The sequence below is a fragment of the Prorops nasuta genome, unplaced genomic scaffold, assembly GCF_024137725.1.
Source record: "Prorops nasuta isolate Cenicafe-Biocafe unplaced genomic scaffold, Cenicafe_Pnas_1.2 PNAS00003, whole genome shotgun sequence".
Taxonomy (NCBI): domain Eukaryota; kingdom Metazoa; phylum Arthropoda; class Insecta; order Hymenoptera; family Bethylidae; genus Prorops; species Prorops nasuta.
The window spans coordinates 10,514,906-10,528,023 of record NW_027116800.1 but is presented as its reverse complement, the minus strand read 5'-3'; the positions used below and the strand labels follow the sequence as shown (position 1 = coordinate 10,528,023).

Below are 13,118 nucleotides of genomic sequence, written 5' to 3'. Positions count from 1 at the left end.
AGTGATTGCAGAATAAGCAGACGCCCAAGGTCTGGTCGTGGTTTATCAATAAATATAATTAACAATAAAATTCCAAGAAAAGCGACAAAAATATGCAAATAGCAATTTAAAAGAAGCTATATATAAATAACCAGAAATCAGTGATTTTTGTTTCAAATATTTAACCTTCACGATTTTTACGATTGGACGACTGGTGGACCTAACTAACACATTTCACTATAAATCTTGCAATGTTTTATCAGCTTTCGTGCACCTGGCGCGTGTAATTTACTGGAATGATTTTCAGGAGCGAGTGAGAATGGCGTAAAGGGGGTTGTTAGGGGTTTTTTTTTATGAAAATTGATGAGTGCCCAGGTGGAGGAGCAGTTGGTAAAATGAAAAGCCGAGCACTTTCTCGTTGAAGGCACTTCCTTGGTACGCATCGACGACCTGGCTTAATGCAACCTGCATATGTAATAGCGATTAGTGCACTAGCAGGGTACAATGACTCAGTAAACGATGCAACATGCAAAACAATTCCTGCTCTGTCGTTTCTCCGATAGGCTGTTGATATCATCCCATAATTTTGATCAATTATTCATTTCTTTTATTTGGATATAATTAAATCTCTCGTGAATGCCTCATTTTATACAAGCAAACATTCATAAATTTAGATGAGTAGTGAAACAAATTATCATTAACAAAGATGCGTTGAATTTTATGTAATGTGAAGAGGAATGTTTAGAAATTCTCAAATTACTATGTGCGTTGCAGAAATAATGAAATATAATTAGATAGAAATGAGGTTTTCAAATAGATTCGTATGAATATTATAGCGATTATAAAAGTTATGTAGAAATTGATATGAGTGGAGCGCAGGGAAAATAAGTTATGTATATATTGTAACTAAATAGTTATGTGGAAGGAGGAAAAGAGAGAGAGAGAGAGAGAGAGAGAGAGAGAGAGAGAGAGATAGTCATGTAAAATCTGTTTGCAGCAGGGGGCAGCAGAGTGGGGATGCCAGCTGACTGTTCGCCGGAAGGAGGGAAGGCAGGGGGAAAGAATCTGTCTCGATGTGTTGCCAACACGCCACTGCTTTGACAGTGGAACGTCAACCTCCGGCACATTCAATACGTGCTTCTTATCCTGCCAGTAAAACACTCGTCTTTTTACTACCGACAGTGCACAACTTCTTCGCATATTACACTTTTCTCTGTAAATCCTTTCCTAAATCTCGAAAGTTTTAATTCAATAAATTAAACGATCTAGAAGAGAAATTGTCTAAGGCTTCCAAAGATTAATCTCTGTAAACATAAACACTTATCTCTTCCTTGAATAAACGAATCGTTAAAAAATTATCTGTGCAGTCGTTTTAATTGAGAGTGAAAGTGAAATTTACTGAAGTTGCGGGAAAAATTATTTCTAATATTTTGTGAAAAATAGAAGCCGATGTGATAAGGTTACACGATAGCCTGAGCTTTGCTTCTCGTATTTTGGATTTCGGAAAGTGATAGCAGTTCTTCTGTTCTGCTGAACCGGAAGTGAAAGATAGAGCGTCGGAGATCTGTGCTAACTTAACTCGAAAGAAGTCCATTCCAAGATCTCAACAGCCAGCATTGCGTCAAGGATATGGAGATTTTTAATTGAAGTAAATTGATAATAATAGTTTAATCTTGTTTTGTTATTTTATCAGTTCAATGATAAAATTTTTCGATTCAATATATATATATATATATATTAAGATTAATCTAGTAATCCATAACTCCTCGTTTTAAGAGATAAACGTAAGGAAAATGCGAGGACAGTTTAGTCGAGGGGGAAATGAACTGTATAAATTTAATCGGTCAGAGAGATAATCGTAAACATTTACATTTTGCAGTAGCGGTGATAATATTTGTCGCTGACAGTACTTGCGTGAATAGATAAAGAAACGATTTCAGCGGTAACCAAGCCAGAGAAGCTTAACAGAGGAAACGAATATATACGCAGGTGGCTTCATATAAAGAGCAGGAAAAGTTTGTTTTATGCTCTGCTGCTCCTCCGACTTTTTCATGCGATTCAATCTCCCTTAATTAAAAAAAATCAATAAATCGTTTGTAACAACTGATTTCTGCCCACTTCGATTTAAATAAACCTTATAATTGAACAGCTTTTCATGAATCTTTCAACAAAAAATTAAAAGTAAACCTGAGCACTACTTTACTTTCCTTTTCAAAGAGAAGCAATGGAAAATGCTTTACATTGAGAATCGCATAATAATAAGTTATAGTAATTGGGAGTTAAAATGACTCTTTGTTACATTTCTGAAATTTATCATAATAAAACGCTATTAGGAAAGTGAAGTGCATGTTATAACAGATAAATGGCTTCCGAGAATCTCTTCGTTAATTAGACAAAAATGCAGTCAACCCTTTTTACCGTCGTTCTTCTCTCGATCACGTGACACAAAGGCTTCATTTTATATCCTTTATATATTAAAATTTAAACTAACATCTTTGTATCTTTCAAAAAATCTTCTTGAACGAAGCTAAAGAGTTGTCAAGACTCTTACGTAGATTGGTAAATGGGGGGTTTAGATTTTAGGCCACCAGATGTGGCCTTTCTAAAATTTCGACCCAATATAATGATAGGCTCTATTATTAGTAAATGGAGTCGAGGAATTTCGCGTTTAGCGTTCACCAGGCATGATCACGCGAGCTTTAGAGGAAAATGGGAAAGGTGGCAAGTGTCAGACGTAATGAATTTTTCATAAATCACCGAGGGTATCGGATAATGTTTCATTAAAGCGAGCGCGTGTTACGTGCAATCAGAACGAATTGGTATATCTTGTTCGCCAATTAGCAAGTGGGTCGACCGCTAATTTGCGGAATTGCAAAAGGAAAACTGCACTATTGGATTCGTAAGGAACGCCATTCGCTCATCGATCATACCGGAAATTTCATCCTTGTTCCACGCGTGTTTCACGAGACCCATTCCATGCCATCGTTTTGAAATTTCAAGAATTCCTATACAAAAATTGCATTATTTCGAGCATGAAACATTATTCTACGTATAGTTTTTACAATACTTCAGTTTTATATCGTATGTAAAAGTTTCGCTCCTGCGAATCATTTTGACTGCAAATATTTTTGCCATTCTGTCAAAAGTTTCATAGCTTCAGCAATTTATTACCATTCTGCTAGAAGGAATGGAACCAACCAAGGGAATTGTGAGAACTGTCAACATCCTTTAAGGATTATCGCACAGAAACGGATGTGGCTGTGCAATTAACGCACATGTGTCAGATTTCTTTTTATCGTGACGTAAAGGCTTATGAAAGAATAATATGTAAAAAAGCAACGATATTACAGGATTAGTAATAGATGCATAATTTGTGCTATTAATAGATTGATAATTATATCAAAATTATATGGGACTCACAGCTAATTCTGTCATTTTCCCTAACCATCTTTGTTGTGGGAAAATAATTGTTGAGCAATCCACATTTTCTTCTTCGGGCGCGCCAACGCAACGTTTATATAAATATTTTCACGTGGGATTCAGAAAAATTATCATAATTTATTATTACTGAGTCATTTTGATACTAAATTAGATATTTTAGTAATTAGTTTCGAATTTATTTCCTAATGTTGGATTTTTCATTTTTATAATAGAATATTTTTTCATATTATTATAATTAAAAAATATCGTTCGTAACCGGAATTCTTTTATCACATATTTTATATCGATAGGATTTCCTGCGGTAAGTGCATTTGATATTTGATATTCCTTGATAAAATCAAAAGCTCGTTTCACGGAGTAGCATTTTGTTGGGATGTTTCCTCTTGTCCGGGATATGACGATACATCCCCCCTGCTTGGCCATTGGCGTAGGTTATCGTAAAACTGTCTCGACCAAGCATAGCTCAATTACAAGCTCCCCTCTGTACTAAAGAATTCGTTGGATTCCTTTCGTCTCCACAGTTCAATTAATTTAACTCTTTCGTAAATCTACTACCGATGGAAAAATTATAATTCGTGTTAAGCTTGTAGTTATGTAAATTATTATCACAGTACTTATATACATTGCTTTTATTCCTTTAAAAGCTAGTTTGATATTTAAAGAATTTCGAGAAGTGATAATTTCACTCTCATAATTATTTCACAGCGCGAACGAGGCCAGTGCCTTTGATGGAATCCTGCAAGCTTAGAATGGCACGCTTACGCTGGAATGGAGGTGGAGGGGCTGCTGTCTTTTTGTACGTGAACATTTAGCTAACTGAAATCGGTAGCGCGCAACAGTCCATTCAGGCGTTTCGTAAACTTTTCAAACTAAATTTTTGGAAAAGTCATACACTTCAGAAAGTCACCTTAAATTATATCCATATATTTTAAATTTTCTTCAAAGTTGAATTAAAGATCTATCGAAAAGAAAAAGAATTATTTCATTGTTTCAATTCAGTACAATGGCCACATAATCGAAAAGTTCTTAATGAAATAATTATCGATGAATCCGTGACTCGAATTATTTTTAAAAGATTTTAATCATTTTCTTCGAATGACACAACAAAGACTTGTCTTTTGCACTGCACAATATAGCAAGCTGATCCGGTCGAAATGCATCGACACACGTATAGATTTCCTTTTGTCGCTCTATGATATTCGAGCCTATTGTATATACTTGCCTTTTAAACAACCACGAGGAGATTTTCGATCGGACAGAAACCATTGGACGACCCTCCGAATATCCAGATCCTTCCAAATATCCCCCTTTTCAACCCCTTTGTGACAAGGCACGTGTTGACATTAACCCCATCAGCCACGTGCGCACTTTATCTTAGTTGGATAAGAAAAACAGCTGAAGGTCAGTCTCTCTTTTTCTGCTCTCGTCATTACCATACGCGTATCGTTTGATAAAATATTACATGTAGGTATACAGCAATAATGGTATTAATTTTATTAGAATAAATTTCTATGATACAAAGAATATTGCGAAAAAGGTTAGGACTTGAATCGAAAATATTAATGAAGCGAAGATGAATATAAGCAATACAGTCTTAATGATTTTTAGTTGCTCTGTAGCAATAATTCCTATACATTTGCTTCCTGCACGTGTACTTGATGTTAAATGATAGAAGGTCAACCACGCTCTTTTCAACTCACCGCTCAGTATTTTTATTACAGCTAGTCTATTTTCACTGTCTCTTCTTTACGCCTCTCTCAGCTTTCATTATTGAATTTATTGCGTCAGACATTTGATTCTAACTTACGTCGATAATACACGTATTGTTTTTTTTTATTTAATTCGATGCTTTTTCAATGGACAATGATAAAGAAATATATATTTTGGACAATTAATACATATTATGTTCCCTTTAATAGCCTTCGATTCATTTACCTTAATTAAAGCATTCTTTTGATTATAACGTTTAGTTATAGTCGAGTACTGAGTTCGCCGTATTTGGGTTTTAATTTTATTGCGGGGTTTTTTTCACTTCTTAGGAGCGATGCCGTTGAATAATCGTCGGAAATCGTGGGCGAGGATAATCGTCACCCATTAAAAGCCTTTTTATGCTTCAATTCTAGCAAATCAATTGAGACCCTCGATGGTAAACGGCCCCGATGGCCTTCGTTTCGTCACCGCAGCACGACATAACGCAATTTCCCCGTGGGACCAACCCGTTCATCCTGAATTATGCTCGTAAAAGTTCTTAGTTGGGACCCCTAGAGCTTTATAGGGATTTCCTCCTCTCCTCCATGCCACGTCTCTTTGTCCTATTCTTTTTCAGTTTTTAAGCCTTCTACTAACTTCTGTCTATCGTCTTTCTGTCTTTCTCTCTATCGAAAATCAAATGGGACGATAAAACACTTCTGCTTCTCTTGACTTTTTGCATGGGTAATAAAGCGTTTGCAGAAAAGATGTTCAAGGGAGTGAATAGCTGGATAATTGAATTTGACTTGACTGAACTTGGTTTTGCGGAAAAATGGAGCAAGGTGAGATGACGCTACGTGATGGGACGCGACACGGTGTGGAGAACGGGATGCTCGCTCGAGCGACGTTTTGTGCCAAAGACGATCCGAGCGTGATTGGCTTTGCTAAGGCAACCTTTAGTGACGTCAACTTCATAGTTACTTAGCTTTGGCCCTCCTTTCCAGCAATTTTCCATCCTAAATATATCCAGCAATTAATTTCCATTTAATTTACCCAATTTCACAACATCGTCTATTATTAATACAATTTTACTATTATTTTTTTATCATCTAGCAATCATACTTTCAAGTTTACTATTAATTAAAGTACAAAAATGCATCTTTTGTGTTATGAGGGTGTATAACTACTATAAATCGTCATATTTTAGATCGAAGTGTTTTACTTAATTTTTATAAGAGATTCGTTTTACTCTATCGCTCCGATAAAGTCTTATCTTAGCTTTTCTTGAATTTTCATAGTTGTATGGCGTGTCCAGTTTACTCACACCCGAGGAATCTTCGGTGGAGCGTGTATAAATAAACTCTGCACTGTCTCCGAATTCCACCCCGAAGAAATTCTTGCAGTTTAGTGAACTGTCGAGCCAAGACCAGACGATCGTCCCAGATGTGTCCAAATTTTTCTCCTACTATGTGTTTATTGTTCGAATATTCTTTGTTAATATTTGGAAAAATTTTATTTACTTGTTAAATCATACGAATGGTTCTGTAAAGAGGTGAAAATTAAAAATTTTCCTTTACGTCACGATCATTATTGACCTAAAAGTCTTGGTACCACTCTCTAAGAATAAGCGATGCGAAAATTAATTCGATTATACTTTTCCGATAAATCTCTCAACCCTAACGACATTGTTTACGCTCAACAAAACTTTTCATGTTTGTCCTGGATAGATATAGTTATTTTTCTCGCTTCTCTGACGTAGGAGCTGGGTCGAAGAAATTTCCACGTGTAACAGGAAATTTTCATAAATTTTTCCAAGCAACTGAAATAAAATGTTTTGGCTTAATATTATGAAGACAATATATATATATATATATATATTTATCTTTTATCGATACATGAATTAACGTGCATAAGGTAATTTAATTCTATTCATTTCCATGGCAATATTTTGATGTGAAAAATAGAGAGGGTCGCGAGGTTTGAGATTTAAACTTGGAGCGTGAGAAAAAGACCCACGCCATCTGTAAGGGTAGGTCGAAAATGGTTTCATCGATTTTTGTGTGTGAAGCCGGCATTACCAAATAAGGGAAGCCACCCCTAGCGCCACTACCCCGTGAAAAACCATCATGGCCGCGTACTGAGTGATAGTTGTTGCTTGACGCGCTTGCCAAACTCTTTTTCTTGGCAGCGTCATGTGTCCCAGGCACAGGTCTCGTTTACGTATTCACTTCCATTTGGTGAGTTTACAAAAAAATACATTTATATTTTCATTAAAATTTGACCAAAATATTTTTGACTCTCTTCAAATGGAACCTCGCATCTTTTTATAGATTTCCTATAATTTTCTTCGTTAAATCCCTTTCGTTTCTTCTCATTTTTCTGTTTAATATTCATCAGCTTGAACAATTTCATTAGATAATTTAAATATAAAAAAAGAAGAGGATAAATTTTACAGCGGTTTGATAAAAGCGATAGGTTTGTCACCAAGCAGTAAAATTTTGATAGTATTGTGTATTTTATGGTGATGTTTCGTTTATCGCTTTTCGACCCGTGACCAGAGTGTCATCTGTCATGACTCTGCTGGAACGTTCACTTGGCCTATAAAACATACGAGGTCGGGAATTCCGTAATGAAGTGGATTAAGAATTTTCTTGGAATGGAGAACGTGCGAAGAACGAGGATAAATTGAGTTGTCCCCGTTTTTTACACCTCTATATATTATTAGCATTATATCGACTAAGTGCACTTTAATAAAAAATTCAACCAGAAATATCCATTCTTTTATAATTAAAGATCCATTTTGACTTTTAACATGATAAATTTTCCTAAATGTGAGACAGATGAGAATATCGAATAGATTCCTGAAATGGTATTAGAGGAAATTTGAGATAAAAGACCTACAGGTTACCCTCCGGTGGATAAAGTGAAGAAGTTAAAAAATATACATAAAAAATATTGCAGGTAGAAAAAAATTGCGATATAAAAATTAATTCTAGGAGATATAATGGTTCATGGATTAGGGGAGTTAAAAACAGATCGAGAGTCTCGGTTGGTGTTTCAGGTGAGGTCAGCAGAAGCTCCGTCGAAATTGCGAAGGTTCATCCCTCGCTGACGAGAGTTCGTGGAATTCATTTATTCTGCGGTTGCATTGCACATACGCGAATTAATCCACTCGCACACAATCGAAAGTTCCTGTATCGTTCGGTCCGCAAAACGCTTCGATTCGTTGAAGAAGCTTGAATTTAATTCAGTCGTTGATCGGACTGCACTCTCTCTGGTCCATATAATTTCTTTCCCAGTAAAATCGATAATGTTTTTCTTTCAATGAATTCACAATATAACACTTACGATTTTTATGATAATTATTTATACATTTGATTAATATTATTATCATAAGCTTGTAGTAATATTTATTTGTTTTAATATAATATCGTAATAAGAACTTGAAATAATAATCACACCTATAATTTAATATAATGATTTGTTGCAGATGCTTTCTATGTTTTAAAAGAAACATTACGAAGAGAGTGAATCAGCAAAAAAAAATGGGGAAACTTTTGAGTCTTTTAGCTCGAGACGAGTCTACCTGTTGCACCCCACAGAAGTACGACGTGTTTTTGGATTTTGAGAGTAAGACTGGTCTTTTCTATTTTTTCTTGCATGTCTAGCGTGACCTATTGTTAGCCTTGAAGATGCTTGAGGTCGCGGACAAACTTTTCAGACGCTCAGCCATCTGATAACGAGCGGGAGACCTTCGAGGCAGTGCAGAGAGTCTTGAAAAATTCAGAGTCCATTTTGGAGGAGATTCAATGTTACAAAGGGGCTGGCAAGGAAATTCGTGAGGCGATCTCAGCACCCACGGAAGAATGCCAGAGGAAAGCTTATCTCACTGTGGCGCCCTTGGTTGCAAAGCTCAAAAGATTCTATGAATTCTCCTTGGAACTCGGTATGTATCTATTGCATCAATTTTTTTTCTCTAAAATGAAAACTTGTCTGTGCTTATTATTGTATTCATAACTTTTATCAATTATATATCATTAGAGAAAATTTGCATTCTTATACAAATTTTGCAAAATTCTTAATACTTTTATTTTTATTTTAATGCGTTTATGAATGTGGGAAGTTTGTTCGAATGAAGTTGCATATTTCAGAGAGAGTGGTACCAAAAATATTGGATCAGCTATGTTCGGGGAATTTAACACCGACGCAGCATTTGGAGACTCAGCAAGCGTTGGTGAAGCAGCTGGCAGAGATTTTGGAGTTTGTGTTGAAGTTTGACGAGCATAAGATGAAGACACCGGCGATACAGAATGATTTCAGCTACTATCGAAGAACACTAACGAGGGCCTCGTTGACGAGACAGGACAATGCAGAAAAGGATCTCGTCGTAGGCAATGAGCTCGCCAACAGAATGTCCTTGTTCTACGCCCACGCGACACCCATGCTTCGTGTTCTTAGTCACGCGACCATTACTTTCTTGATGGACGTAAGTGAATAAACTTTACCTCCTCTCGCTCCCCCCCCCCTCCCTCTCTCTCTCTCTCCCTTTAGCTCTCTTCCGCCAACTACCAATTTAAAAATGATACATTTTTAAAAATTAATTTGTCGATCTTAATTCTTCAGCCTAATTTCTAACACTTTTTCTTACTCACCTACATCGTGATTGATACGCTTGCTAAATTATCTACGAATAATACGAAAGAAGAACAACCTCTAGCGGAGCAGAAAATTGCTTGGCATTGTATAGCAATTTAAATTATAGTCTTCAACTCTAGAGAATATAATGATAGCCAGTCCAGTCTGGTTTCTGCAGATATATTACCATAATTGAACAATAATGGCACACTTAAAAAGGAGAAGTTACAATATTAGTTCCCTTAAACCAATGTTTACCGTTCCTCGTCAGCTTCTCGCTAAACTTGGCAACACATCCTTTTCCCACGCGTATTTGAATTAATTGGTTATTAATATTTTTCAGCATCAAGATATACCTCGTGACAATATAACAGAGACTCTTGGAACAATGGCTAAAGTTTGCTTAAGAATGTTGGAGAACCCGTAAGTGTCTCTTCTACCAAATTATCATTATAATAAAGCAACATTGGCCTGTCCTATATTATTGACGTGTGATTTACAGAAAATGTTACTTATTTGTAGGAACTTGCTGGCCCAATTTCAACGAGAAGAAACTCAGCTCTTTGTATTAAGAGTCATGGTTGGACTTGTCATTCTATATGACCATATACATCCTCAAGGTGCCTTTGTCAAAGGTTCAAATGTGGACGTAAGTAACTTACAACTACAAAGACCTTGTATCAAATGATTTTCCTTTTGAAAGCAGCTAAGCATAACAACTGAAATTTCAATTCAGAAACAAAATTAATTCTGATGGATCGATTTATTTTGTATTAAAATAACGTCTCTGGAGTGTTTACTAAAGTTTTCTCGATATGAATAATGGAATGGTAAATAATAAAAAAATCAATTTTCTGTTTAGGTAAAAGGCTGTGTGAAGCTGTTGAAGGATCAACCACCTTGCAAAAGCGAGGGACTCTTAAACGCCCTTCGTTACACAACTAAGCATCTTAACGAGGAGAACACCCCGAAGAATATTAAAAATCTGCTAGCAGCATGATTACCAAAGCAGAGCGGCTGCTGCATCAGAAGCTGAGAGGCTGCAAAAACAATTTCACGCCCAGTTTCGAAACACGAGGATGAATGTTTTTTCCTGCGTAGGATTTGGAATGCAAGACTATTAGTTGTCCCAAAGACTCTGCTAAATTAGCACGAAATGGGGTAGAAAAAATGTACGAAAGAAATATTTTACCGCAAAATTAACAAAAATGGCACGAAAATGTTAAAATAATTGTGAAATTGGCCATTACTGCGACGAATCTAGCAAGAAATTGACTGTCGATATAAGCCTTAATGATTCCGATGATAGTTTCCAAATATTTGATTATCGCTAATTGGGATAAACGTTTGTTAACATTTATATTAGCGCTTCCATTTGGACGGCGTTAATTATAGCATATCATAGTGTATTTAAGTTAACTATGATTTTCTTACAAATCTATGATTTGAAGTTTAGAAACTTTGTCAGCCTTGTTTATAAATTGCAGCACTCATTTGTCTCCTATTAATTTTATTTCGACTGATCGTATAGGAACATATTTATTCTTTTTATCTCTCAAAGAGATTCAAAGGAGACCTTCCCATGTGTCTTTAATTGCTTTGGCTTCCAAACGACCTTTTGGTCAAACATGCGAGAAGAATTCTATTGCCGAGGAGAATTGTGAGATTATAAAGTTCCGCTCTTCGCATAATTGACGAGAACGAGAGGAGAATAAAATATAGAAGATTTTTTTTTACGGAATCTTCCACGAACCAAAGATATTGTACAGTATAAAGAAGTTGATCGTTGGTATTACTCGCATTTTTCAATTAACAATACGCGCACTAAGTATTGATTGCACAAACTCGTGGCTGGATATTCAATGCCTTTCCTAGCAAAAAAGAAAATCTTTTTTTAAATCATATATTGATCCTCTTCCAGACCCCGAGTCATCTTATAAATGTTCCATGTAGCGACCACTGAAATGGAAGCTGCAATTGATCACTATTTTCATAGATAATTAATCATTATCATTGATAATAGTGAGGTTCTACTAACAAAATTGTGTCTTATGATATTCCAAAATGTTTTCTTTTTATTTTGAATATTGAAGAGATCCAGGAATATTCTGAGGATAAAATCCCATACATTTTTAAAGGTACTAATTTACTAATTTAAATGTAAAGTTTCTTGCATCAAGAACTATCATTAGGAATACACATCGTTAATTGTATTGTATACATTATCCGTAGTATTATTTATTCTATACGCATGATTGTAGATTTTTTGTTTTAAACAAGGATTTTTCATATTTCTAAAAGGAGAAAATCTCACAGCTCTGTATTAACCAGCTGTTCTTGTTCAGAGATTCCCATGTAGCTACTACTTAAGAAGAATTGTAATGTGATTAAGCTTACTTTTACAGGATAGCGAAACATAAATCTTACCTAATTTTAGAACATCAGAACAATGAATGACGAAAGAAAAACAAATGAAAGTCATTAAATAGAATTGCTTTACTACCGAATATTGTAAGAATGTATAAACTGTACGTAAATGATAGTAACTGAAATGTTAAATTTTTACTAATTGTCTACGAATTGACTTTGGTAACAATGAATTTATAGTGTTTGGTACGATGCACAATTACTTTTATTTTATTTATTCCACGATATCTGTCAACGTCAATTAACGTTAACGAATAAATTTCTGAGACTTGAATAATGAGAAACTGTAATAGAAATGGACCCTTCGAATAAAATAAATATAAAAATTACATCTGCGCTTTTAAATTAAAAGACAATTTTGACTAAGCAATTCCAATAAAAACAAATAAATAATGATGAGTTTGAAATCTTTGATTTATCAACTGATAAATATACATTGCATATCGACCGTCGATAAGTTATGGATAGCCGGGTGTTGTTTTTCCGATTCGAACGATCTTAATGATTGGGTAAAGTAGAGATTATGACACAAAAATGATGTTATTGTAGGGATTCTTCCTCATCGGTAATTTATCAAGCAAGAACGTAGATCGGGCTTATCGACGGTGAACAAAGATGCTATTTTAGTGGAATTGATGGGATAATAAGGAGATTTGGCGTCTTCGACCCAGATGGCTAGAGGAAAGGTGTCCTGCGCGCTATTACGCCACGCCACGCTGGTTATTAAGGCGCAATTCTTTAAATATTGATTGAAAGTGGGCTGCAGTCATTGGGTGGCCTGCTCGAGGGATGGGGAGGGTAAAAGAAAGTCGAGGATGTTGGACAAGATGAGATGAGAACGTGGACGAGAAGGGAAGAGCGTCTATTATATATGATGGGCGCGGTCGTCTCTCTATGGATTTTTCACCATTATAAATGCAGTCCATTTTCTTCATAAATTCATAATT

At 35.5% G+C, this 13,118-nt stretch overlaps 1 protein-coding gene across 2 annotated transcripts; it reads left to right on the top strand.

Annotated features, from left to right (window-relative positions):
- Positions 1 to 1,073: 1,073 nt before the first annotated feature.
- Positions 1,074 to 12,500, top strand: LOC136772125 (CYFIP-related Rac1 interactor B). 2 transcript variants are annotated; one of them, XM_066724855.1, is made up of 7 exons: positions 1,074 to 1,627; positions 8,600 to 8,739; positions 8,831 to 9,055; positions 9,261 to 9,595; positions 10,088 to 10,167; positions 10,267 to 10,393; positions 10,607 to 12,500. In XM_066724855.1, exons 2-7 carry the CDS (start codon positions 8,655 to 8,657, stop codon positions 10,742 to 10,744), a joined length of 990 nt encoding a protein of 329 aa, XP_066580952.1. In that variant the 5' UTR covers positions 1,074 to 1,627; positions 8,600 to 8,654; the 3' UTR covers positions 10,745 to 12,500. The 2 variants fall into 2 exon arrangements, with proteins under 2 accessions (XP_066580952.1, XP_066580953.1); XM_066724856.1 differs by lacking the exon at positions 1,074 to 1,627 and adding an exon at positions 7,198 to 7,346.
- The last annotated feature ends 618 nt before the right edge of the window (positions 12,501 to 13,118 follow it).

What these genes read in the sequence shown, in the direction of transcription:
- LOC136772125 (XM_066724855.1), top strand. Translation starts at nt 8,655, where the DNA reads ATGGGGAAACTTTTGAGTCTTTTAGCTCGAGACGAGTCTACCTGTTGC. An exon ending in CGTGTTTTTGGATTTTGAGA is followed by an intron (nt 8,740 to 8,830) that starts GTAAGACTGGTC and finishes CAAACTTTTCAG; the next exon opens with ACGCTCAGCCATCTGATAAC. An exon ending in TCAAAGGTTCAAATGTGGAC is followed by an intron (nt 10,394 to 10,606) that starts GTAAGTAACTTA and finishes TTTTCTGTTTAG; the next exon opens with GTAAAAGGCTGTGTGAAGCT.